The sequence below is a fragment of the Engystomops pustulosus genome, chromosome 10, assembly GCF_040894005.1.
Source record: "Engystomops pustulosus chromosome 10, aEngPut4.maternal, whole genome shotgun sequence".
In the NCBI taxonomy this organism is placed as follows: Eukaryota; Metazoa; Chordata; class Amphibia; order Anura; family Leptodactylidae; genus Engystomops; species Engystomops pustulosus.
Window position 1 is genome coordinate 53572646 of NC_092420.1, and position 27322 is coordinate 53599967.

General features: G+C 38.6%; 1 protein-coding gene across 2 annotated transcripts in view; it reads right to left on the reverse strand.

Moving 5' to 3' along the window:
- NR5A2 (nuclear receptor subfamily 5 group A member 2) overlaps window positions 1-27322 on the reverse strand; it is a 77762-nt gene that overhangs the window by 44530 nt on the left and 5910 nt on the right. The window contains exons 1-3 of one of the 2 annotated variants that reach the window (XM_072127201.1): window positions 7090-7359; window positions 3480-3598; window positions 2926-3067 (exon numbers count right to left, since the gene is read on the reverse strand). In XM_072127201.1, coding sequence (XP_071983302.1) covers window positions 2926-3067; window positions 3480-3598; window positions 7090-7171 — 343 coding nt within the window. In that variant the 5' untranslated portion in view covers window positions 7172-7359. Of the gene's footprint in view, window positions 1-2925; window positions 3068-3479; window positions 3599-7089; window positions 7360-27322 lie in introns of those variants that run through there. The other variant, XM_072127202.1, reaches the window with a different exon arrangement.

A 27322-nucleotide genomic window follows, 5' to 3' on the forward strand; every position in this document is an offset into this window, starting at 1 on the left:
CTATTAGTAAAGTACACACTGTGGTGCCATTACAAGGAGAATGAGTTATAGCAGACAGGAGCCTTAGTATCTTAATATGTCATTTTCTATATATACAGATGTGAGATGTATTTTTTTTAATATATATTTTTTTGCAATCCATTCCTAAATTCCTTCAATAATTAGACACAGAGAAGATTTTTTTTTTTAATTTTTGGAAAAAGTAAGTTCCAGAGGAAAAAGCAGTGCACTCTCACATTTCCCTGTCTGCCACGTTTATTTTTCTTTTCAGCCTTTCTATATACCATACTTTCCACATCTGGAAACCTATAAAAGTGTCCTTTTTTATTTTTAAGAGAAAAAAAGTTTGACGTCCCATATGAACAGATCGGTTGCAGAGCGATAATCAGAAAACGTATTTGTGGTTTGGTCGACCTGAGTGACCTCTCTTTCTAAACCTGCCTCTTGCCAAGTCAATTGCCGTCATCAATGGTATAAAGGTTTAGAACTAGAGAAAACAATATTCCTCAATCAACTACATTTTCACTCATTATCCTGCGTGTATCTGCATGTGAATAATGTAATGGGAAGTGTAATTTCTTTATCTGCAGCTACTAGGCAAAAATGATGGTGGTGGTTGGACAGGGAACACGGTATCGAAATATGTAAATTGTAACATAGTATTACAATAAAATCTAATCATGGCAAATACATAGGGTGGCATTTAACATGCATTGTACAATAGGTTTTTGGCATGCAAGTCATGAAAAAGTCCTGGTGAAACGCCCCCCCCCCACCACCTTTTTGAAAAGTTGGCGTGGAGGGGCAGGGAACCTATGCCAATATAATGGCACTGGTTGTAGTTGAAACCTCTGCCAGACTGGAATCTCAAAGTAAATCTAGTATGTTGTGCGCCACTGCAGGGATTATTAAGTATTCGGGAGAAATTAATCACAATTATTGGATAACATAACCCTGAAGAAAACCTCTACCTGGGTCAAACATTTGCTTCTTAATGCGCCACTACATTATTAGAGATGTAAGATGGAAATATGTTGTTTCCTATTTTCCACATTTCCCTTTGCTATGGAGGTTTTTAGCAGATTTTTGGTCTCATACTTGTGAAAAGGCTTGTGGTCTGCTTTACAATACTAAAAAAAACAGGCCAAATGTCTAGATGTTTTCCTGGTTAGAGCTTTGGCTTTAAAAACTGACATTATACATAACAGGAGTACGTCCAATACACACCAATGTGTGGCCTGAGGCTGATGAGATCCGATGACATCAGTTAACCTCCTTATTGACTCTTATTTCCCTTCCATATGATCAGTGAGTTTAACCCAGGGAATAATCAGCATTGACTATAAGAACTGAAATAGTTTTTCCTCTTTCTATTTTATCAACAGTAACCTTTCAATGTTTAAGATTGTACAATTTATGGGCAGATTCTAGATTTTGTATGTATCATTTTGGCATACATATGCTCTACAGGAAGTTATAAGTTGTTGTTATAGATTTTGCACTAGTAAAACTATTTATTTAACTGACATTATTTAAAAAAAAGTGCAAAAAGCAAAATTAAGGGGTTAAATAACTGAGATGAGACCCTTTGTGGGCAAAGTTGCTGCACCTACTAAATTTCCATGGTATGCAAGTATGACGTTTTTTGGGCAAAAGCTTTCATTGGTGCTGTACATGTACATGTAAGGAAGGCTTTAGTCTACAGAGCAAAATAATATTTTAACTTATAAAATAACTGTGGGAACATGTACATATGTGTATGGTATATATGTCTAAGTGTGTGTATGTATAAATAAACATATATATATTGTGTATATCTGACATATACTGTATGTATATTTATATATATATACTGGATTGGAACATTTTGTGCCTTCTGTGTCTTAGAGAATTACACAAATCTGCTCAGCCTTTTTCTATAGCATACTCCTTGTGCTCTGATGTAATATGTGTATTATGTCATGGTGCATATCCTCCACTCTTAAATGCCTTCCATATGCTTTACGTATGATCACTGCGTCCAATTTATGTCTTTTTAGGGATACAATAGACAGAACAAGCAGTTTGCTGGCATCCAGAAAAAAACTGAGGGAAATTACAAAAGATCAAAATGTTTCTATCCACTTTTGGATACTTTTGTGGGTACTTTGAGAACATTTACTGGTTCATTGAGGAAGTCCTGCTAAATGAGAGTGGTTTCATTGAATTCGATGAATGGAGTTTTACAGAAATCCGCAGCTGTAACTGTAGAGCTAAAGCTGGACATATGTAGTAAGATTGCAGCTGGTTAGAGTAACCACATTACGGGCTCTCTATAACATAGGAACATGCAGCTCATCTTACTTAAAGATTATTGCTGGTTATTACAATGGCCCCCACAGCGTGTGTGTATATTCTATCTTTCACCACGGTCAGAGTTATATGAGTGACTACATGTTGTGCTCATCCTATCATGATTAAGTGTCAAAGCCTTGTAGTTGCTAAAAAGTCCCAAGTCAGTCCCAACTCTTCTGTATATTGGATCTGTAGTAAAAATCAGCCGATGATTTCCACTACGATACGATACAACGCACAAATGAAATCCAAAAGACTGGTATGGATGATCAATCAAACATGGAATAATTCTGATTAAAAAAATTTCAAAAAAAACTGGATAAAAGCTCCAGTATTAATATACGGTACATTGTTGTATATGTTCATCAGGGATCCTATGTCTATATCTAGCTGAACTGTAGTGCACTGTATCATCTTTTACACAGTGTATGAATATAAGCCATATATACGTTTTCATAAAACAAATTGCAATACTGTATATAGAGAAAAACTATATGAAATATATAGTACACATGCATTCTATCATAAATAAAACCATAATAAATGTATGTAAATGCACACATTTTCTTGTCAGATCTATCATTACCTTACCTTCTAATTTCATCCCCACACTTAAACACTTCTGAAACCTGCAGTAAGGACATCGCTTCCTTTGGGTCTTATCAATCTGACAGGTCTGATTTTCAATACATGTGTATCTTTTATTGTTCTGAACTGTCCGCTTGAAAAAACCCTAGAGACACATAGAAAAATAGAATTATTAGTAAACATTCACAAGAAGGCTGATGGATCCCTTCCTCTTATTTACAACAGATCAGTACATCTTGGCATTAGGAAGTCTTCAACAAACGGCTGTTCTATTATTGAATATGTTATTTTAGAACTTAGAAACTTTCCCCACAAAAACGATAAGTGATAAGATCTTTGCGGCATTCACATTTATGAGTAATGTAACCCATTCTCAGTAAGTTCAGTAACAAATATAATACAAATATTAATGAATAATTTAGTAACTTTCATATGGTTCTCTAAAATACAGGAGCTCAATTAAAATAAAGAGAATTATCTTGAGAAAATGGGCACCCGATATTAACTCAATATTATTTGAACAAAAATAAAAACACAAATATTTGTAAAGGGCGCACCTTACAACTCTCACAGGTCAGCAGTCCATAATGATATCCAGAAACCTTGTCCCCGCAGACCGGACACAGCTCCTCCAAGTCTTCATCGTACGAGTAGCCCATCATTTTAAACTGTGACACTAAATGTAGATGAAGCAGAAACTTAGAACTTATAGAATATTAATAACTATATACAATGTATCAAATGCTGCTCAGAGGGACTTCAGAGGTGGTGATCTTTCTAGCACAGACATGTCTCCAATAATTTTCAAGATGCAGAAAGTGATGGTCACTGAAATGTTACTGATGGCTGAGACATAAAGGTAACGCCACACCCATTAGGCTCCTTGATATTCCATACTAAGTGGTGGAAAGATCCGAGCAGCCACATAAAACCTTGTCATAACTTTCACATCTTCCTTCTCATAATCCAGAGCCCTCCCATAGCTAATATACTTATCAGCTTCATCATTGTATTTATACCCTCCAAAACTAAAGCTAACGGCTATGAGATAATTGTATATATTTTTCATAATCATTTTTGCATTGACATAAACAAGACATTTAGCTAGACATCAACAGGCACATGAAGAATACTTGCAAGCTACTAATAATGGAATATAAAACTGCGGAGGTCAACTTATAAGTTCTAAGAGGAGAAAAATGATGTATTAAATAATATATACAATATATTTCATTGTTAATCTCTGGTTCTTAGATCTTCAATCCAGTGTGTACAAATAGTTGGCAAAAATGTCTAAGTATCTGTTAGTAGCAGCTATAATTGTCTGTAATAACTATTTAGACTGCATTAACATTGAACATTCTGAAATATAATTTATTTGTAGATTCTCTAACAAGAATAGGATATATTATTAAAGATCTGTACATTGAAAGTCCATTTACTTTCAGATGAACTGGAAAGAGAAAAATCATTTAAAAGCCCTGATCTGTGTGTAGCTTATAGACATCTGTATATTCCTCAGAGATGTCTGCACAGAAATAGAAGCCCCTACTTTCTGAAAAGAATGTCTACTACAAAATGTGACCAAAACTGGAAGGGTTATATAATCGTTCAGAACTGGTAAAGTGGGGGCATTTTCAGGTCTTGGGAAATAAAGATTTTTTTTGACCAAGTTTTAAATATCTACAATTTTGTAGAAAAAGATTTAGTAAAATTTATCATGTTACATTGTGCCAAATACTCTCAGAAATTAAGCTTATTTTTTAGAGAAATATATGTCTAGTAAAAAAAATACAGCGTTTTAAGGCTTTTATAAATATATGTATACAAATAAATATATAATATCAAAATTTAAAAAAAAAACACATACATATTATATTTTACTTAAAACTAGAAATCCATTTGTAGCGACAAACATCTGTACAGGCTAAATAAATAAGGTCTTTCATTCTATTAGCAAAACTTTAATGACTTTACATGATAACTAATCATATAAAATCTCAACGCTGGCTCTACAGGTTATCCTAAAGCAAGCAGAATGCTTTTCCTCCAATTTAAGTCTCTTTTTCTCTTATGTTTAGTTGCCCTTTGCTCTTAACCAAATACTGAAATTCCAAAATCAATGTAACCACCATTCTTCACTCACTGAAATATCTCACAGTGCAAAATATAAAGTTGAGTTTTACTTCATATTTTCTCATAATACTAAGATGTTACACAAACATCAACATCAACAGAAATTAGAGAACAGCTTTACATTAAAGTTCTTATTCTATATTTGTAAAATGTATCCAAACAATTCATTTAAGTAAATTTATTCTACTAGTAGATAGATAACAATGTTATAAAGTAATGATGCAATGTAAGGCACTTGAGTAAATATAATGCAACACATTTAAATTTTATATATATGTTTTTATATAATTTTTATATATATGCTGTGTGTGCATATACACATAAACAGCACAGGGTGCAATTTCTGCGGAGTGGTATTATCAACCCATGACTGATGTTTTAATACTGTTAACTTACCTATGTACTACAATAAAATATTTACATTTAAAAATATATATATATTGTTTTGGAAGATTTAAAATAATCTCTTCTCAGGGAAATATTGTTTGTTAAAAACTCTGTTGCCTCATGGATCATTTTTGAGACCTAATGGCATAACTAGCATTAGCCACATACGAAATAGTTTCCTCCTTTTCTAAATGGTCATAAGCTTTAGGAGACCTTGTAGTTTATGGGATGAGCTGCAGTAGAAACTCTTTGGGGGTAATATAATATTTTAAATCCATTATATTTTATAGGGTGGAAGTTATTAAAAAAAACTCAAGCAATTCCACCATTATTTTTATAGATTTATTTTTGCAGCTATTTTTTACATAAGTATAAATTATTATTTTTATGCAGGGCATTACAGTTAAAGCAATAGCATATTGTTTTTTTATGTTATGATAGAGTTCAGGAAGATAATAGAGACTATGGAAAAGGTGAGAAGGTGGAAGAAAGAAGAGGACAGTTTTGACCCTTACCTTCTCTTACAGGGCACAGGGGTTCATCACTGGCGATACAGACCAGACCAAAGTAAATTGTGTGAAAATGGGAGCAGAGGTCAGAGGGCACATCACTGATGGGCAGAGTATTCTTCATGAATACTTTGCCCAAGTTTTATTATCTTTATCTTATCACCTGTTAGAGGGAGCTTATTCTAGAAGTTAGATGTTACAGGGAGATGTAGCAACTGTTCTTATAAAGAAGTCATCTCTGCATTCAACCTGTACTCATCCAAAATACTACAGGCACGATCTAGTGGGACAAACAAAAGTCAACCAAATCAGTAAAAGGGCTCATAGAATATAATATAATAATATATACCAGGCTGCAGTAAAGACCCATCCCCACGTGTACATGATCGCTGACCCTAGAACTCATCTCTCCTCATATACTGTCACCATCATCCTATAGTAGGATATCCTATATACATTGTCACCTCCCTGAGGCAGGAAACAAGGAAGGAGAGCTGACAACATATGATTATTGTATGCAGCACATGTCTACATACCATACAGTACATACACACACATTGTACAGCATATAGGTATAACTGTATATACAAAACATAAGTATATATTACACATGAATATATACATATATATATGCCAATACACGCACCACAGGTAAATATATATATATATATATATATATATATATATATATATATATATATATATATATATATATTACACAGATCAAAAAGTATCTTGCACTACCAGCAACCATAGCGAGTGCACACCTTTATAGTTTTAATCCATCAATAAGTAAAACCAAAGAATGGCAGCACACCAACAGTTCAATAGATAAATAAGTGGGCACTTTATTCACCCAGAGCCTTTTTTGCACCCATGGTGAATAAAGTACCCGAATGTTTTTCTGATGAATTACGGTATTAGTGTGCTGCCGTTCTTATGTGGTTTTATATATACACATACACACAGATATATGCGCAGGCAGGATAACCTGCCCCTGAACGTATCGATATGCCAATACACACCATATATATATATATATATATACAGATATATGAATACGCAGACTGGACAAGCTGCCCCTGAACTTTTCCCATCAGTCCCATGGCAGGACCGGAGCTGCCCCTGCACTCACCCTGCATGTTGTCCGGCATCTGCCCCTGTTCTCCGTGTGCCCGGGACAGTCCCAACGCCTCAGACTCCACTTTGGGCAGCATGACGGAGAATAGTTGTCCTGTGGTAAGTGTGAGTGAGCGCTACAATAAGTGAGTGGGCTCCAGGGCTGCACATGTGCAGGACTAGAGCCGCTCCATGTGTCCGCTGTCCGGCGCTGTCACCTGTGCTGTGTGTGGAGCAGGACGCGGCTCCCTGCACCTCCCCAGGCTGCCAGCCACTCTGTGCTTTCTCCCTGCTGTCATCTGTGTCAGTGTGAGCCGCGGGGGGCGTGTCTTCTGTCACTGTGGCTCCGCCCCCTACTCCCCGCAGCCTCTGTTATGTCTACAGCCCGTGCGTCCAGGCAGAGCTGTCACGATGCGAGCGCATTATCAGCCGCAGGATCCTGTATTCTGTGGGAGAGAAGCAAACAGCGAGATCCCTGTGTCAATTATGGGGTTTACAGCATATCCAGAGCCACTTTAAAACCTGCATTATGGGAAGCTGCAAAATCCCCTTTAAACCTACTAAGGGGTTAACAACTCACCTAAAGTCTGTGAGAAAGTGTGCAAGCAGCAAAATCCCTGTATCTACTGTGATAGAGACCCTAGTATTAACTTTGGGCTTGCTACAACTTCCCTAGGGCTTCCAAACAGAGGCTCAGTTACTAAGGGGTTAAGAGTCCTGTGAAAAGGAAACAAGCTGCGAATGGTGGCACCTAAAATAAGCTCAACCAGCCTCCATATAAAGTTGGATCTTTAGGGCAGCATGTAATTCTGCACTATTAACATACCTTACAGATGCAATAAGATCCACATGTGTGAGGCAGTGGTGAGCACCATACTACTAGTCACATCATTATATACGGGAGCAGGGGGCAGCAGACCCTCCCCACTTCCATCTAATTGGAAAGGACAACACAAGGTGGACCTAGAAGCATTGTAGTTAGTGAAGAGGAGTGAGGAAGGAGCTGACTGACTACTCCAGATGATCTTCCAGCTCCTCTACATAGAGAAATATATATATATCATCTACAGCAGTCAGTAGCTTGTGTCAGTCAGCTTGGTACAAGAATACGAGTAGGGCTATGCTCATCCAGGCAAAGATCTGTACATTGTAAGGAAGGAAAATCAAGGGGGACCCATGCCCTTAAGGCCCCTTCCACACTAGCGTTTTTCACGCGCGAGTTCTGCGCGTGCTTTTGACGCGCAGAACTTGCATTGCACTCTGTCCCATTGTTTCCAATGGGTCTTTCCTCATTTGCGTTGTTTTGCACGCGCGTGCTTGCGTTTGTTTTGACGCGCGTCAAAATCGCAGCATGCTCTACTTTTGCGTTTCACGCGCGTTTTTCCCGCCCCATTCAAGTCTATGGAGACGCATCAAAAATGCATTGCACTCGCAAGCATTGCAAGTGCAATGCGAGTGCAATGCGTTTTAAATGGATGGGTTGCTAGGTGACATAAATAATTCCCCTGCTCGAGATTGAGCATTTAATTAAAAAAACACAGTGAAGAACAGTGAAGAATAGAATAAAAACAGTGAACACAGGATCATTTAAGTGAAAAACACATTAAAGAACACAGTGAAGAATAGATTACAGATGTTCGGCACATCTGCTTACTTGTCGGGAGATACGCGTGAAACGGTGCGAACAAAATAGTATGTGAAGAACAATATATATGTGTGTAAAGAACACATTGCAGATGTTTCCATACATCTGCAATGTCTTCTTCACACATATATATTGTTCTTCACATACTATTTTGTTCGCACCGCTCCACGCGTATCTCCCGACATGTAAGCAAATGTGCCGAACATCTGTAATCTATTCTGCACTGTGTTCTGCACTGTGTTTTTCACTTAAATGATTCTGTGTTCACTGTGTTCACTGTTTCTATTCTATTCTTCACTGTTCTTCACATCTGCTAACTTGTCGGGAGAAAATATACGCGCGCGGAACAGTGAAGAAAAGATTGTAGATGTTTGCATACATCTGCTAACTTATCTGAAGACATTCTTTTTCAATTAAATAAAACATTTTATTCCCGAACCATGGTCCCTTGGAAAAAATCCCAGTGAAAAACGCAAAAACGCTAATGACTCCAAGGAAAAATGGAACAAAAACGCAGCCAAAAACGTCAGTTTTTCACGCATTGCACCCTGACGTGAAATGCAACGCTAGTGTGGAAGGGGCCTAAGACCTTTTTGCACACAGGGGTAAACATATTTAAGGCTTACTACTATAGATGAGGTTGGGAGTCTGTTCCTTCTGGAATAGATATACTAATTTGGTTTTAATCCTGCATCATGTGACAAGGCCTCGGAGCTGCCTTACTGGGTAGCTAAAAGAGGTGTGGTTTTCCTTATCCCATCCTGGAAAACTTGTTTGAATATTTTCCCAGAATCCCACTAGTGGAGTATCCATGGCTATATGACTCCACACGCCTACAAGGCGGCCTTAAATTGCATTCTCTGCAAGGAGAACTCTTACTTCCCTACTATAGATGAGCATATTTATTTGATTTGGTCAGAATAAATTGAGTCCAAATCCAAAATGCCCCAATTACCCTGATAATTTGTGTATGACAGTCTGAGGTCAACCGTATTCAAACTCTTATATGGACAGTTTGAAAGGGCTACCATGATCTAGTCCCCCAATTCAGGGTCCTGAATTGGGGGACACTACAAACTATTTCAGGTCCTGGAGCTTGTGGCAGGATGGTTCTGGGAAGTTCTATTTCTGACTGAGGTCTGACTGTGCTACCAGGTCGCAATTTTCCAGTCCAAGGTCCTGTAACTCTCTCTAAACCTGGAGGTGCTACTTTTTTCTTGACCATGCAAGTTTGAACTCTTTGTTTGAGACATATCCAAAACTCCACAACTTTTGGGAAATTTGTTACAAATGTGATCGATTTTATCAACAAAATAAATCAACTGGTGTACTCTTCTACATTGAATATTATGGACATAACTACTATATATATATCAATATACTAACATCTGCAGGGATCACAATAGTCCTTGGGATGCCGTACAACAGATTCCCATTGCCATATTAGCCGTTATATTTTAGGTCAAATGGCTAGACCAACTACAGTGCTCTACATGCACTGTAAACTCTCTTCTGGGTTTACAACCCTATGCTCCTATATATAATGATGTGCAATACACGCATGTGCTTTGATGTTGACTATGTTGGTTTGTTCTAGACCTACTGTTGATTGATAAAAGTGTTTTGCTGCTTGTCACTTTCACACCAGACATAAGGATTTTGCAAAGTCCTTAATATAGCTATTAACCCCTTGGCAAGTAAAACCTAGGTCTCATAGGGATTTTTCTACATAGGATACAGGAATGTAGCTGCTTTTACACATGACTATGTCCTACGGATATAAGTTTGCTCTAGATAAGCTGTTAGACAGCAAGACATGATGCTGTTTTCTTCTTTGGCACAGAATACAAGGCTCCTCCACATATGTGATACACCTCTATGAGAATGCTCTATGACATGTGACATATGTGATACACCTCTATGAGAATGCTCTATATAAGTTGCCCCCTCATAGTATTGAGGAATGAACAAGCTCCTAAGTCAATTCTATTCAACAGGTCTCCTTGTGGTATGATATGATATGATAAACTAGCTATACACCACAATCATTTCTCCAAGATGTTTATGGACTTAACCAAGTAGATGCATAATATTTGAGTATAGATTAGGATGTTTTCTGCAAGTTGTGTGTTAGTATTGCTCTATGTTCTGTATTATAAATACTGTGCTCAGTATTGTGACCTTCTTGAGCAATGTACGGCCTGTGGGCAACATCCAGCCCTCTAACTATCTTTGGTCGGCTCTGGTCAGATTATTAAAAATAATAATTAAATAATGATGCAACTAGGTCCTCCATATTTTTATTGAATCATTGTAATGTTTTATTTCCTGTTTTTTTTATGTTGGAATGGGTTATATACTTAATCCTGTATATACACTCACCGGCCACTTTATTAGGTACACCATGCTAGTAACGGGTTGGACCCCCTTTTTCCTTCAGAACTGCCTCAATTCTTCGTGGCATAGATTCAACAAGGTGCTGGAAGCATTCCTCAGAGATTTTGGTCCATGATGGCATCACACAGTTGCTGCAGATTTGTCGGCTGCACATCCATGATGCGAATCTCCCGTTCCACCACATCCCAAAGATGCTCTATTGGATTGAGATCTGGTGACTGTGGAGGCCATTTGAGTACAGTGAACTCATTGTCATGTTCAAGAAACCAGTCTGAGAGGATTCCAGCTTTATGACATCGCGCATTATCCTGCTGAAAGTAGCCATCAGATGTTGGGTACATTGTGGTCATAAAGGGATGGACATGGTCAGCAACAATACTCAGGTAGGCTGTGGCGTTGCAACGATGCTCAAAGGGACCCAAAGAGTGCCAAGAAAATATTCCCCACACCATGACACCACCACCACCAGCCTGAACCGTTGATACAAGGCAGGATGGATCCATGCTTTCATGTTGTTGACGCCAAAATTCTGACCCTACCATCCGAATGTCGCAGCAGAATTCGAGACTCATCAGACCAGGCAACGTTTTTCCAATCTTCTACTGTCCAATTTCGATGAGCTTGTGCAAATTGTAGCCTCAGTTTCCTGTTCTCATCTGAAAGGAGTGGCACCCGGTGTGGTCTTCTGCTGCTGTAGCCCATCTGCCTCAAAGTTTGACGTTCAGAGATGCTCTTCTGCCTACCTTGGTTGTAACGGGTGGCGATTTGAGTCACTGTTGCCTTTCTATCAGCTCGAACCAGTCTGCCCATTCTCCTCTGACCTCTGGCATCAACAAGGCATTTCCGCCCACAGAACTGCCGCTCACTGGATGTTTTTTCTTTTTCGGACCATTCTCTGTAAACCCTAGAGATGGTTGTGCGTAAAAATCCCAGTAGATCAGCAGTTTCTGAAATACTTAGACCAGCCCTTCTGGCACCAACAACCATGCCATGTTCAAAGGCACTCAAATCACCTTTCTTCCCCATACTGATGCTCGGTTTGAACTGCAGGAGATTGTCTTGACCATGTCTACATGCCTAAATGCACTGAGTTGCCGCCATGTGAATGGCTGATTAGAAATTAAGTGTTAACGAGCAGTTTGACAGGTGTACCTAATAAAGTGGCCGGTGAGTGTAGGTATTGGGTAGAACTATTCCAATTTCTCATGTGGCCATGTGGGAAAATTAGTTGCCCACCCCTGATCACTTCCACATTTTGGAAAATTAGTCAAAGCTACCTGTTTTATAGTCTTGTTCCCCTGAATTCTAGAGGTAAGACTTTCCTAATTCACTCAAACTCAGAAGTCTCTTAATGAGATAAGGGCATATGATGAACCCCGTGCTGAAGACATTCAGATTTGTGTCAGTTTGGAGCTGTAATTTGCACCAGTTTCAGGCCTAAATTAAGAGCCAACCCCATAGACAAATCTTTACATGCACTGCCCTGTATATACATCCCTATGTGATGTGTGATACATGCACTGCCCTGTATATACATCCCTATGTGATGTGTGATACATGCACTGCCTTGTATATACATCCCTATGTGATGTGTGATACATGCACTGCCCAGTATATACATCCCTATGTGATGTGTGATACATGCACTGCCCTGTATATACATCCCTATGTGATGTGTGATACATGCACCGCCCTGTATATACATCCCTATGTGATGTGTGATACATGCACTGCCCTGTATATACATCCCTATGTGATGTGTAGTACATGCACTGCCCTGTATATACATCCCTATGTGATGTGTAGTACATGCACTGCCCTGTATATACATCCCTATGTGATGTGTGATACATGCACTGCCCTGTATATACATCCCTATGTGATGTGTGATACATGCACTGCCCAGTATATACATCCCTATGTGATGTGTAGTACATGCACTGCCCTGTATATACATCCCTATGTGATGTGTAGTACATGCACTGCCCTGTATATACATCCCTATGTGATGTGTAGTACATGCACTGCCCTGTATATAAATCCCTATGTGATGTGTAGTACATGCACTGCCCTGTATATACATCCCTATGTGATGTGTAGTACATGCACTGCCCTGTGTACACATCCCTATGTGATGTGTGATACATGCACTGCCCAGTATATACATCCCTATGTGATGTGTGATACATGCACTGCCCTGTATATACATCCCTATGTGATGTGTGATACATGCACTGCCTTGTATATACATCCCTATGTGATGTGTGATACATGCACTGCCCTGTATATACATCCCTATGTGATGTGTGATACATGCACTGCCCAGTATATACATCCCTATGTGATGTGTGATACATGCACCACCCTGTATATACATCCCTATGTGATGTGTGATACATGCACTGCCCTGTATATACATCCCTATGTGATGTGTGATACATGCACTGCCTTGTATCTACATCCCTATGTGATGTGTGATACATGCACTGCCCAGTATATACATCCCTATGTGATGTGTGATACATGCACTGCCCTGTATATACATCCCTATGTGATGTGTGATACATGCACTGCCTTGTATCTACATCCCTATGTGATGTGTGATACATGCACTGCCCTGTATATACATCCCTATGTGATGTGTGATACATGCACTGCCCTGTATATACATCCCTATGTGATGTGTGATACATGCACCGCCCTGTATATACATCCCTATGTGATGTGTGATACATGCACTGCCCTATATATACATCCCTATGTGATGTGTAGTACATGCACTGCCCTGTATATACATCCCTATGTGATGTGTAGTACATGCACTGCCCTGTATATAAATCCCTATGTGATGTGTAGTACATGCACTGCCTTGTATATACATCCCTATGTGATGTGTAGTACATGCACTGCCCTGTATATACATCCCTATGTGATGTGTGATACATGCACTGCCCAGTATATAAATCCCTATGTGATGTGTGATACATGCACTGCCCTGTATATACATCCCTATGTGATGTGTAGTACATGCACTGCCCTGTATATAAATCCCTATGTGATGTGTGATACATGCACTGCCTTGTATATACATCCCCATGTGATGTGTAGTACATGCACTACCCTGTGTATACATCCCTATGTGATGTGTAGTACATGCACCGCCCGTATATACATCCCTATGTGATCTGTGATACATGCACCGCCCTGTATATACATCCCTATGTGATGTGTGATACATGCACCGCCCTGTATATACATCCCTATGTGATGTGTGATACATGCACTGCCCTGTATATACATCCCTATGTGATGTGTGATATATGCACTGCCTTGTATATACATCCCTATGTGTTGTGTGATACATGCACTGCCCTGTATATACATCCCTATGTGATGTGTGATACATGCACTGCCCTGTATATAAATCCCTATGTGATGTGTGATACATGCACTACCCTGTGTATACATCCCTATGTGATGTGTAGTACATGCACCGCCCGTATATACATCCCTATGTGATCTGTGATACATGCACTACCCTGTGTATACAGGCAGTCCTCGGGTTACGTACAATATAGGTTCCATAGGTTTGTTCTTAAGTTGAATTTGTATGCAAGTCCAAACTGTATACTTTATAATTGTAGATGCAGACAAAAAAATGTTTTGCCCCAGTGACAATTGGAGTTTCAAATTTTTTTGCTGTAATTAGACCAAGGATTATCAATAAAGGTTTATTACAGACACTTTACAGCTGATCATTGCAGTCTGGGACTATAGTAAAGCATCCACAGTGGGCAGAGGGGTCCGTCTGTAACAAGGGGTCGTCTGTAAGTCGGGTGTCCTTAAGTAGGGGACCGCCTGTACTGTACATTCGAATGTGATACATTCAACAATTATATATACATCTCATGTAATTGATAGTATATTTTTTGTCTACTACATACACTATAGTATATATTGTCTACTACATCTATTATGTACAATGATTACTACACGTCTCAAATCTTTCTAGCATCTATCTCAATTTACCACACATATATTATCATAATATAGTTGAAGAAAATGTTTTTGATTTGTATAAATAGTAGCAATCCAGATCTTGTCCATTCTCAGAAATGGCCCCCTTTATACTCAGCCCATGGGGTATCTATTTTGTCACCCTACTCAGGTGTAACTGCGTAACCTGAAAAGTAGACGCTTAAAATTTCCTGAGTTTTTATTCCCCTCTGTGTAAATAAAGCTTCTCTTTACACAATGCAACATCACATTTTCATTAAAAATTAACCTTATCAGCCTGTAACTGCTGGAGTCAAGAGGTTGTGCAAACACACAGTTTATATCCAGCAGCATTCCGCAGGAAAGAAGAGGAAAAACGGAATCTTTCCCCACAAAATATGATTATGTTTTCAATAAAATATACAAATATACAAATTCATCTTCTTGAAGGAATATCGTATTTACGCATGGAATACTTTATTATAAATAAATATGAACTAAATCTATCTATATATGTCAGTAGAATATGGACAAATGTGTAGATTGTATTTTGTACTAAAGGATTTTATTTCTATAAATTTACTTTGCTCAAGAGACATTCTACAATTTCTATTTTCTCTTTATGATACGATCATTTTATTTAGAACACCACTAAACATCAGTAAACCTATATTTCGTTGTAACCAAAACAGATTTGAGTTATAGAAAATCTTGCTAGTTTTAGGAGAATTTTTTATTTCAATTACAGACGACGATGGAGTTTCTTACTGTCTTGTACAAAAATACCTGAGACCGTGCATTGCATGTTGGTAATGTAGAGTAATGTATGGGAAGGGGCTGCGAGTAAATAAATCAATGTATGTATATGTCAAATCTCTAGAGAACCAGGTTGCACTGACTTCATCTTACACAAAAACCAGCCCTATTCTTGCACTTTACAGGCAGCCAAACCCTCTTTACTATAGAGCAAGAATTCCATATGACATTTTGCCCACTGCACAGTTGACGGAGATCATAAAGTATTTCGTTTTACTGTTCCACGGACAGGTTTATAGGAGGATGTAAACAGATCTGAAGTGTATATTTTATATATACCTGGACTCAGACACTCCACATTCACAATACTATTGCTGTCCCATATGACTGGGTCATAGCTCATCATGTCTTATGTTATTTGTATATGTACCCCATGAACATGAACCACGTTTCTCCAATCTTCACAAATATATTCGAAAGTTGTAAAACCAACAATATCTTTTATTTCTAAAATATGAGCAGCTCTGATCTTTCTGTTCACATCAATGAGATCCCCTTTATACTTTGTACGTGGCGTAACTCTTTCCTCCCTGGTTATGCTCATAATATCACTGCACAACATAAAAAGTAGCTTCAGAGTTTTTATTCCCCTCTCTGCAAATAAAGCTTCTCTTTACACAATGCAACATCCCAGTTTCATTAAAAATTAGCTTCATCCCCACGTAACTGCACGAGTCAAGAGGTTTCGCAAACACACACTATATATCCCAAGGCATTCAGCAAGAAAGATGAGGAAAAAATATATTCATTATTCCATTATATTTCAGTATTGAGAGTGAAACAAAAAAATAGGCAGCACTCCAACTTTGAAAAAAGTGAAAATGTGAAGGTTTATATGAATAAACATTAATCTTTCACTATTTTCAAAGTTGGAGATTTACCTATTTTTTTTTTTTAACAAGTGGACCTGTAGGATCAATAGCACCCACCATTCCCATCGCTGTGCTGCTTTTTCCAATTTTTTCATTATTTGGAGTAAATATTTTAGTTCCAGAAAAATAATATAAATAACAGGTAAATGTTCTCTTGACACAGTAACATGTAAAAAATGTGATAGATCTGTGAGTCACAAGTATCTACACTAGCAGATACAGTAAGGATATAAGTCAGCTCTTAAAGTATAGAAAAAAAATAAGATACAGATATGAAAAGATTTTGAATGAGTGGATTGGTATAAGACAACAGATAACATATTAGATAGATGGGATTTTTGCATCAGTTCTTACAACACTTCATTAACAAATAGCAGAAAATGAACTTAACCTATTGAGTTACTGATTTATATAAAAACAAATTTTTGTGTCACTCACCTAAAAGGGGTTTGGTAGCAAATCAATAGTAACTTACTCCCCCGGGTTTTTTAGTCTACAGTTTATTTTTCTATCATCGCTGTGTTTTAGCAATTTTTTTAATATAGAATATTTCAATATTCACTGTCTTCTAACATATATTTCGTTAGAACTAAAACAGGTCTGATGTATTTATAGAAAATCGCTCATGTTTAGGGTGAATTTTTCATGTCAATCACAGTGGAAGCTGGAGTTTCTGCCTCAGAAATAGCTGAGAATGTGTACTGCATTTAGGTAATGTATAGTAATGTATGGGAAAGGGGCTGCGAGTATATCCCTAGAGAACCAGGTTGTACCGACTTTATATTACACAAAAACCAGCCCCATACTTGCACTTTACAGGCAGCCATACCCACTTTACTATACAGCAAGAATTCCATATGACATTTTGCACAGATGACAGAGATCATAAAGTGTTTAGTTTTACTGTTCCACAGACAGGTTTATAGTAGGATGTAAACAGATCTAAAGTGTATATTTTATGTATATATATATATATATATATATATATATATATATCACAATACTACTGATGTCCCGTACAGGAATAGAGTGAGCTATTACATTACATTGCTCTTTTATGCATGTCCACTTTTATGTAGCTGTTATTATTTTTGCATTGGCTGCATATGATGTAACACACAAACACATACATATATAGTTAGTATTTTTCTAAATGTATTTATTTTTGTAAATGAATAACTGAAGTTGCCCATTCCTCTATTTTCTTCTATCTATTCCTAGCATGGATGTGAAGTTGTAATGCCCAGTGTATGCAGAAAGTGTAGGGTAGTTTATTAGGGTCTACACATTAGGTTGATATATGACGTTTGCAAATGTTCTAAAAATATGAATGAAATTTGTTACATTCCACACATCTTCTGCAGAAATAAAGACAATAACCCTGACATTAATGGCACAATATCAATCCAAGTATCTTATGGCTTGTCTATAGGTTTGTCTGCAGGTTAAAGACTTGCAGTCACAGTAGACAGACAGCATCTCATGCCTCCTCCCTGCTCCTCTATATGCAGATTAGCCTGGAGTGTGAGCATGACCTCACAAGTTTGGGAAGGGGCGTGGTCTAGCAAAAAGGGCCAGGGCTTATCTCCCATTGACAAAGTACTGTTCATCATTTACTTTGTGCAGCTCACCCAGCTTTCCCAGGTTCCACAAAAGACAAAACTAGCTAGCTGTATAAGTTTAGAAAGAGGTGTACACAAGTAGATCTTGACTCCGCTATCCCCAACTCTAATTTGTTTGCTGCCACAAAGGGCATATCTGTTACATTAAGGAGTTATTATAGAGCAGGGATGGGGGGTTTGATTATGTATATTTATTACTCACAAGTCCATATTACATCATTATCAGGTTTCTTACCCAGCTCTTCCAGGATCCTGAAAACCAAGCACGAATGACAATTACGAAATAAAGAACAAGATCAGTTTAGGTAGATTTTGATACAGAAGCCTGGAGACGGTATGTTACCCTACTTTCCTGGGATCCTTAAAGGCAAATTACAGAGCAAATGGGATCTAAGGGTAACAACAGAAATTAACCACTACCAGATACTAACCACTACCATAACTTTATCAAGCAGATTTGAAGATAACTTTATCCAGGCCATGTTCCATTTAAGGTGCATTGCAGTGACATCATCCATGAAATCATATGCAAATTAATTCTATAAAGTCATGGCGGCTGAGATATCAGGTGGGCCACCAGCCCCTGCAGGAGCAGTATGCACTAATATATGTTAAAGAGCCGGACAGCAGGTTATCTACAGAGCCCACAGGAGTCAGGACCATAACAGTCCAAAACAAGGACTAGGACGCAAGCTACACATTTGTATTATCTATGTTGTAAGAATCTGAAGTTCTAGTATTAGTTGTAGAATAGAGCTGCCTCTGTGTGAAATGACAATCACAGCACAATTAGGCGTCTCTGTGGATTTCATTAAAAGAATAAGGTGACAACGCGTTTCGAAATTAGACTCAGGACAGGTGATTAACCCGTATAGTGGAGTCTGGATTATAGTGCTTCATCTATTAGGAGAAGGAGTAAGGATGAACAATTTATTGAGATTTGGATTATCTGATCGTTTACAGCTCAACATGGAATGTTACTCATCTTTGCTGGATCTATGCTGGAAGGCAAGAATTATGGAGTAAAGGAATAGATGTATACAGTATGTACTGATCAGCCCATATTACATTTTACAGCAGAGTTATGGAATTGTTTTAAGTAAATATAGTTTTCAGCATTCCTTATTATTGCCCTACTACTGACACCCCATGCTATATTACCCAGCTTACCCAGAACCCTGCAAGGCAAGTCTGTCATTCTCATTTGTTTTTGTCATATTTAGCTATTCCTATTATGGCATTAATGGGTATCACCCAGCTTTTTCAGGACCCAGAAAGCAATGTTTTGAGCAGTTAAACTAAATACAATCCAGCGTTCCATATTACAACTCTGTATGCTACATCACCCAGCTTCCCCAGAACCCTAAAGACCATCCAGGCAAGGTAGACATATTATGTACATTGAGTATTTAGAAATGGCTATTAAAGAATAACCTAGCATGTTATCCAGCTTTCCTGTGAACCTGAATGGCAAATTTGTCAAAATATAGCACAATTGTGAAGCATGGGACTGGAAGAGGAATTATTTGGCTTTAAGAAATAGTAGTCTTTGTTATTTCTCCGTCTGTTATATAACAAGGACCCTGAGAGTTCAATCTAAGGGTGATGCCATACATGGCGTTTTGAAACCGTTTTTGGTCCATTTTTAAGGAGTCCATTAAAAAACGCATGCGTTAAAAACGCATGTGTTTTTTGAAAACGCATGTTTTTTTTTTAAAAAAACACAACCGTTTTTGACAGGTTTTCCAAATTTGTGCAATAAAAAAACGGACAAAAACGGATGCATTTTCAAAAACGCATTTTAAAAACCGGATGTTTTTTAACGGACTGCTTAAAAACGGACCAAAAACGGTTTCAAAACGCCATGTGTGGCATCACCCTAAAACACAATATGGAATTAGAAGGGGTATTTATTTAAGTAAATTCAGCAGCAGGTTTGCTAACTTTCCTAGTATTCCCACAAAGACAAGATTCTTAAATATACTCAGGATAACAACATTCTCTAATTCAATGTTATTAACAAAAATACAGGCAGTCCCCGGGTTACATACAAGATAGGTTCCATAGGTTTGTACTTAAGTTGCATGTGTATGTGTCGGAACTGTATATTTTATAATTGTAGATCCAGACAAAATTTTTATTTGCCCCAGTGACAATTAGAGTTTAAAAGTTTGTTTGCTGTAATGGGACCAAGGATTATCAATAAAGCTTCATTACAAACAGCTGACTTTGCAGTCTGGGACTAAAGTAAAGCAATCAGAGAGGTTCACCAGTGGGCAGAGGGGTCCATCTTTAACTGGGGGTCGTCTGTAAGTCGGGTGTTCTTAAGTAGGTTGCCCTTGGATCCGACCGTAAATCTTCTGACTATGTTTGGATTCTTCTTATGAATAGCTTCTCAAGTCTGCATACTGCAATGATCCTGCCCCCTTGCATTACAAGATCAGACACAGGCACTTCCTGCCAGCAAGCAGGGTGCAAAGACTTACTCTACAAGATACAGAAAAGATAAGCAGAGCTTACTGTGTGTTTTATTGATTAGGTGAGTGAGTGGAGCTGAGAGTTTAATTTATTTTATACATATCTCATGGATCACATCATCTCTCATCTCTGATCTGTCTCATCTCTGTTTACTATTTGTCAGATGCTAGTACAATGTTCAGAAGCTAAATAAAAGTGTGGATAAAACCTGTACCCTGATAATCTTGATAACCTAAGCACATTGTCAGCACACAGCATCTTAGAGAACCGATGAATCATGAAGTGTCTGATTAGAGAGTCCCTGCCCACACTCTGGAATTTTACACTGACCATCACGGAGTTATAGGAGCTAAAACAGCAATTTAAATTTGAGAATTTTCTTTCATGGACAACCCCCTTTAAAGGGGTTTGCCCGCGAAATAATTTTAATTGTTTTTTTTGCTCCTATAGAAGGTCATTTTACAATTCCTGAGTGTGGGCAGGGACTCTCTAAGCTCTGTGTGCTGACAATGTGGTAAGATTATCAGGGTAAAATTTTTATATTCACTTTAATTTGCCTAGGAAAAGAAATTCAAAAACTCTGGCTCCAGCAATGGGTAAAAATACAAATATTACTAGCTTTATTTCTTCGTTAAAAGCATATTCATCTTGGCAGTCTAATCGAAATAAAGAGAGAACAGATGCGTAAGACCACCTCTATCCTACGCGTTTGATAAAAGCATCTTAATCATGGCTTGGTGTGTTGCAGTGTGAGTCAATGTTCACTTGTACATTAACCCTTTATGGGAAAATTTGCAAATACCATTTAATTTTCTTACTATAAGTATACCGTATTTTCCGGACTATAAGGCGCACATAAAAGCCTTGGATTTCCTTGGAAATCCAAAGTGCGCCTTATAGTCCGGTGCGCCCTATAGGAGGGCAGCGGACCCTACTTACATAGGTCCCCGCTACCGGAGACAGCAGATCTCCAGCGGGAACTGCAGACCACGCGGCACGAACAACTTCTGCCGCGTCAGTCTGCAGTTCCCGCTGGAGATCTGCTGTCTCCGGTAGCGGGGACCTATGTAAGTATGCCATTCTCCACCTCCCCCTCACCTTCCCCGCTCACCTTCCCCGCGTTCCGCGTCTCGTCTCGGCGTTATAAACATGTCTCATAGAACAATGCACATGAATACAACCTACAATTTCTTATTATTAAAAACAGATAACATCTTGTTTTTTGTTAAAACCATGTGGGTTATGTGTTTTTAATGTGAAAATCCAAATAGCCTCACTTTCATTTACCTTCTGAACATTGTACTAGTATCTGACACATAGAAAGAGAGATGAGACAGATCAGAGATGAGATGATAAGATCCATATTACACACAATGACACAGTCAGCTCTGCTCTTCCAAAACACACTGTTAGATTTAATGTACCTCCCGCCATCTCCCCGAATAAAGAACTTATCTGCCTGTAATTTGCACCTCTCCTCATGCTGTGATGTGTTGTTTGCCACACTGGAGCACTGGATCCCGCATATACCATTCTGTGAATAGGGACAGGTGTGTGTGGCTGGCCACGGGCGGCTGGAAGCTGTATCCAGTGCTACTCCTGCGTCTGTGTTTGTTTACACGGAGCACAGACCAGAGCAACAGCAGCGCGGAACACCCGGAGGGGGCCAGGAGGTAAGTACATCTTTATTTTTTTAAGCAGCCCCCTCCCAGCCACCTTTTGTTTTTTTAATAAGTCTCGGACAACCCCTTTAATTTGTCTTCCTGGGAATACCTCTTTAAGGTATGGTATACTAATATGTCATTGTAGCTTTACAATAATTCTTACCCAACTTTCTGAGGCTTCAGAATAGCTATCTACACTGAAATTTGGGCTCACCTCAAAATCAAACTGGCCTAATTTTCTGCAGTATGCAAACGTTGGCTGGCAATATTAATGAATCTGTGGCCACCAATACACCGAGTGTTGCCCTCCAGCATTCTGTGGAATTGGGCCAAAGGTTGGGTCTTACAGAGATTTACAGCTATATTCTGAGAAATTTGGAACGCAGTGGTATGGAAAAGCTAGTTAACAAAATCTTCATTCTAATGGTCACAAACAGGTTCCTTTTGTATTCACTGGCCCCCATTTGTCAAAACTAGTGTTCATGCTTTGTTCATGCTGCAGAATTGTTTTGTAAACTCTGACTAAGCCCTATGGTCCCTTTAGGTGCTCATTTTTTCTGTCTTGTTGGACACATTGCAGCCGCGACACAAAACTGGCGCAGACACCTTATAAATACACGTACAAGCAATTCTTTTTAGTGCAAAGTCAGAGAGAAGACTGGCGCAGACACTTGAATAAATGTGGGCTATTGGGGGACATTTACATAAAGTGTCGGTGTCTGCACTGGCTTTGTTACTGACCTGCTCTCGGAGAGAAGATACACATTAATATTGTGGAGTTGTGCAGATACATTTTCTGCGCCAAGACCATTTTCTGTCTTTGGGACCAAACTCTGTCCCGAGCACCAGAAATGTGTCCAACAGTCGGAGAACAGGCAACAGTGCAATAGCATTGTTTTGTGTCCCAAACTTCTTTTGGTCTACTTTCCGCCAGTTAACAGCGCCAAAAAATGGCTGCGACACATATTAATTGTGTCTGAGTTTCCACTCCGCCAAAGCCACGCCCCTATTCGGAGAAGAGTCGGAATAGGCGGAAAAAGTAAGCTAATAATTAGGTCGGAGAGCAGAACATGCGGTGAGAGCGCCACAAAACTGGCGGGAACGCCATAGTAAATGTCCCCCATTATGTTTTAAGGTTGTGTTAAAGTAAAAAATGTAAGAATCCCTTCTGCTTTTTAAAACAGAAAAAAATGGAACATGCTTTGCCTTTTTCCAGCAAACTGAAGGGAAAGTGAGAATAGTAAAACATACACATACAGACTCTTCATACTACAGTCTGCTACATAAATACTCACACATCACATAAATGCTGTCAAAATTTCTCACATTACACAAGTGTTACACATGCAGTTCATATGTCTTACTTGCAGTATACATCACTCATATATAATATACATTATATACCTTTTCTAACCTCACTCAGTGAGCAGATATCACTCATACACTGGATATGTTGTACAACATCCACTCAATTTACCAACACCCTACTTCATGCAGACTGCCATAGGATCTTATGCAGGTGACCCTCTGGTATTGGCCTGTGAAACAGATCTGTCAAAAAGTCATGTCCAGGAGTTTGTTCAGGAGTCAGGACAATTGCCCAGGCTCCCCTTCCCTTCTTGGACCCCCTGCCTATGGTGTGCCTTTAGTAGACACCATGGTGAGTCTTACTGGTCAGTAGCTCGGCCAGCAGTCTGGAGAATCATGTATTACCTGCAGCAGCAGCAGCTTTCTCCTGTACACAGACATCTTTGCTGCACTGAGGGCGCTGCGGGCCCCTCCCTGCTGTGTGATGCAATACCTTACAGCAGTCGGGACAAGGAGAGAAGGATGACTGCAGCAGCTCAGGTCTCACTCCTGTATGAAGATAAAGATACCTCCTCCTCTGATTCCTGCACATGTGTGTGTATGAAATGTGTATTTAGTACTGTGAAATGTATCCATGCACAATGTATGTGTGTATATTTATATAAACATGTGCTTATGTGTATAGATGTGTTCTATGAATATATGTGTCAGTATGTATGCCAATGTGTATATTGATGTGTTTATACAAGCTGTGAGTGTATATATATACATAGAGTATATAGGAAGGTTACACTGTATGTTCCTCTGGCACTTTCTACGTCTGTATGATTTTACACGAGTGTTCATTAGTTATATATATATGAAGCCACCTCACTGAGCCATGAAAGAAACATGATTTGGAAGTGGTAATGGGGAGTGGGGGGACAGAGTTATTGTGGTTAAAGCAGCTTTTGGTCCCCTGTCATTTTTAACCCCTTAACAACCAGTCTCTGTTTTTATTTCCATTTTTCATTCCCCGCCTTCAAAAGTCCATGTAATTTAAATTTTTCCATGTAAAGAGCTGTATGAGTGGCCTGTTTTATGCTTAACAAATTGTACTTCATAATAACAGTATTTAATATTCCAAATGCAGTGAAATTGGTTACAATAACGCATTTACACCATTGGATTGTGGGCTTGGATTTTACGTCTTTCACTGTGCACCACAAATGACATGTCTACTTTGTTCTTTGGGTCATTGTGATCAAGGGGATACCAAATGTGTATAAGTTTTATAATTTTTTCATACATTTGAAAAATTAAAACCTCCTGTACAAAAAAAAAATTCTTAATTTTTCCATCTTCTGGCGCTAATAACTTTTTCATAGTTCAGTGTACGGAGCTGTGTGTGTTGTCTACTTTTGATGATGTTTCCAATGCTATGATTTTTCAGACTATACAGCCTTTTGGTCACTTTTAATTGAATTTTTTTATATTTTTCAATTTGGCATAAAAGTGCCATTTTTAACTTTGGGCGCTATTTTCAGTTACAGGATTAAATGGCGGAAAAAAAGTTATTATATTATGATAGATCAGACATTTTGGGACGCGCCGAAATCTAACATGTTTATGGTTTTTAGTGTGTATTCTGTATATTACTGTCTGATCTTATCATGTGTTGCAATACTACAGTATGGCAGTATATGGAGATTTTCCTCATTATTCATTACAATTTAATGAAAGGGTTAAATTTAGACCCAAGGCTGTTATGTGACCAGATCGCCGTTCCCCCTTGATGTCACGGGGAGCCTTTGGCAGCAGTGCAAGCATCGATCGCTGGTGTTATCGGTGTGTTTGCTGCAATATACAGCAAACACCCTCCGGGTATGGAGGGGGTTCAGCCCGTGAACCCTCTCCAAACATTGCCAAACGTCGTTAAGGGGTTAATACTGTGTTGGCCCTATACAATGGATGGAGCTTTCTGCTTTTGGCTTTTTATACTGTATAGGTTCCAGGGCCTGGAGGATGGCGGGACAGCTTATCTGTGGGGGGCCAGGTGTGTGGAGAGGTCATCAAAATAACAAGTGCCTAGGGGGATTTAGAGCACCTACTGTTTGAACTATGATTTATGATCATTTTGTCCATGAATCCATATTGATCCATATTCTCAGGACTTTTGCCTGTTTTTTTTCCTTGTAACAGGATTAAATTCCAGTAATTCTGTATATTGCAGCCTGAACTTCAATTCCTTGTTCAAGTACTATTGCTATTTTTTTTATTTGCCCCATTGCATTGCCAGTTGCATGTGTTGTTTTGTGTTCAGTTGCTTAGTATATTTATTGAATTCATGATCCTAAGGCTACATTTACACAAAAGTATGCCTGCCGGAAGAGGAAGAGGGGTGACCCCTCTCCACAGAAATGCAGGGGGTACGGGCCATACACTCGTGGAGCGGTACGGTGCCATGTGCGACCATTGCTGTCTATGGGGGACGTATGTACGGTGAATGTGGCCTTAGAGAACCTCCTCATGGGTTGCAGTGTAGGTGAATACGACCTTCACTAAGCTACCTCCCAAACCATTCAGCCATAAGCGGTTCAACAGTGACATAATGTCAGCAGCTTTTATCCTGTATATCTTTTTTTTATGTAAAAAGAAACAAATTAAATTTAAAACTGATATAAAAACAGAATAACAACAGTATCATTCTATTTCTCTACCTGTACAAATGTAAAGATGGGGGATTTCCATATTGCCACTGAAAACTACAAATAAAGTGCAATACCTAGGTAAAAGATTGTAGGGATGTATTTCCAAATTGGTTTTGTTGCTGGCACAGAATTGTCCAGTCTAAACTAGTCCTGAATAAGAAAAGGTTATCACAAACCCTTCTTATCTAAGAAGTCTAATAAATCCAGATAGATAAAAATCAGTGCTAAACATTTGAAGTATAATAGAATGACTCCCAGTAAACACTATCACAAGTATTAGCTTAAGTGATAATGATACCTTTAAATACACAGATACACAATTGCACTTTGATACATCCAGACTACATACACGTATAAAAGAAACAGCTGCAGGGATGGTAATATACGTAGAGAGTGTGTACAGGAGATACAGCTATGTCCAGACTATGTCCCTACACGGAGGAGAGAAAATTCTGTTGAATTCACTGATACTGACGTAACCAGCCAGCGATCTTATGGAAATGGAGACCTCCCAACTCTCCCTACAGCAGATGTTCAGGGGAAAAATAAGACATGTAATAATTTAACTCTTTGTGTTCCATTCCTTTCTCGCCAGGGAAAATAACATGCATGCTTAGTTGAGAAAAACTGACATTTCTATGGTGGAATTGGAAAAGTAAAAAGGGTTTATGTCCATGTCTGAATCCCCACGGCCCCATGTATTTATCAATATATATCTTTTCCATGGCCCCCTGTACATATGACTGCCCGAGCCAGGAGTT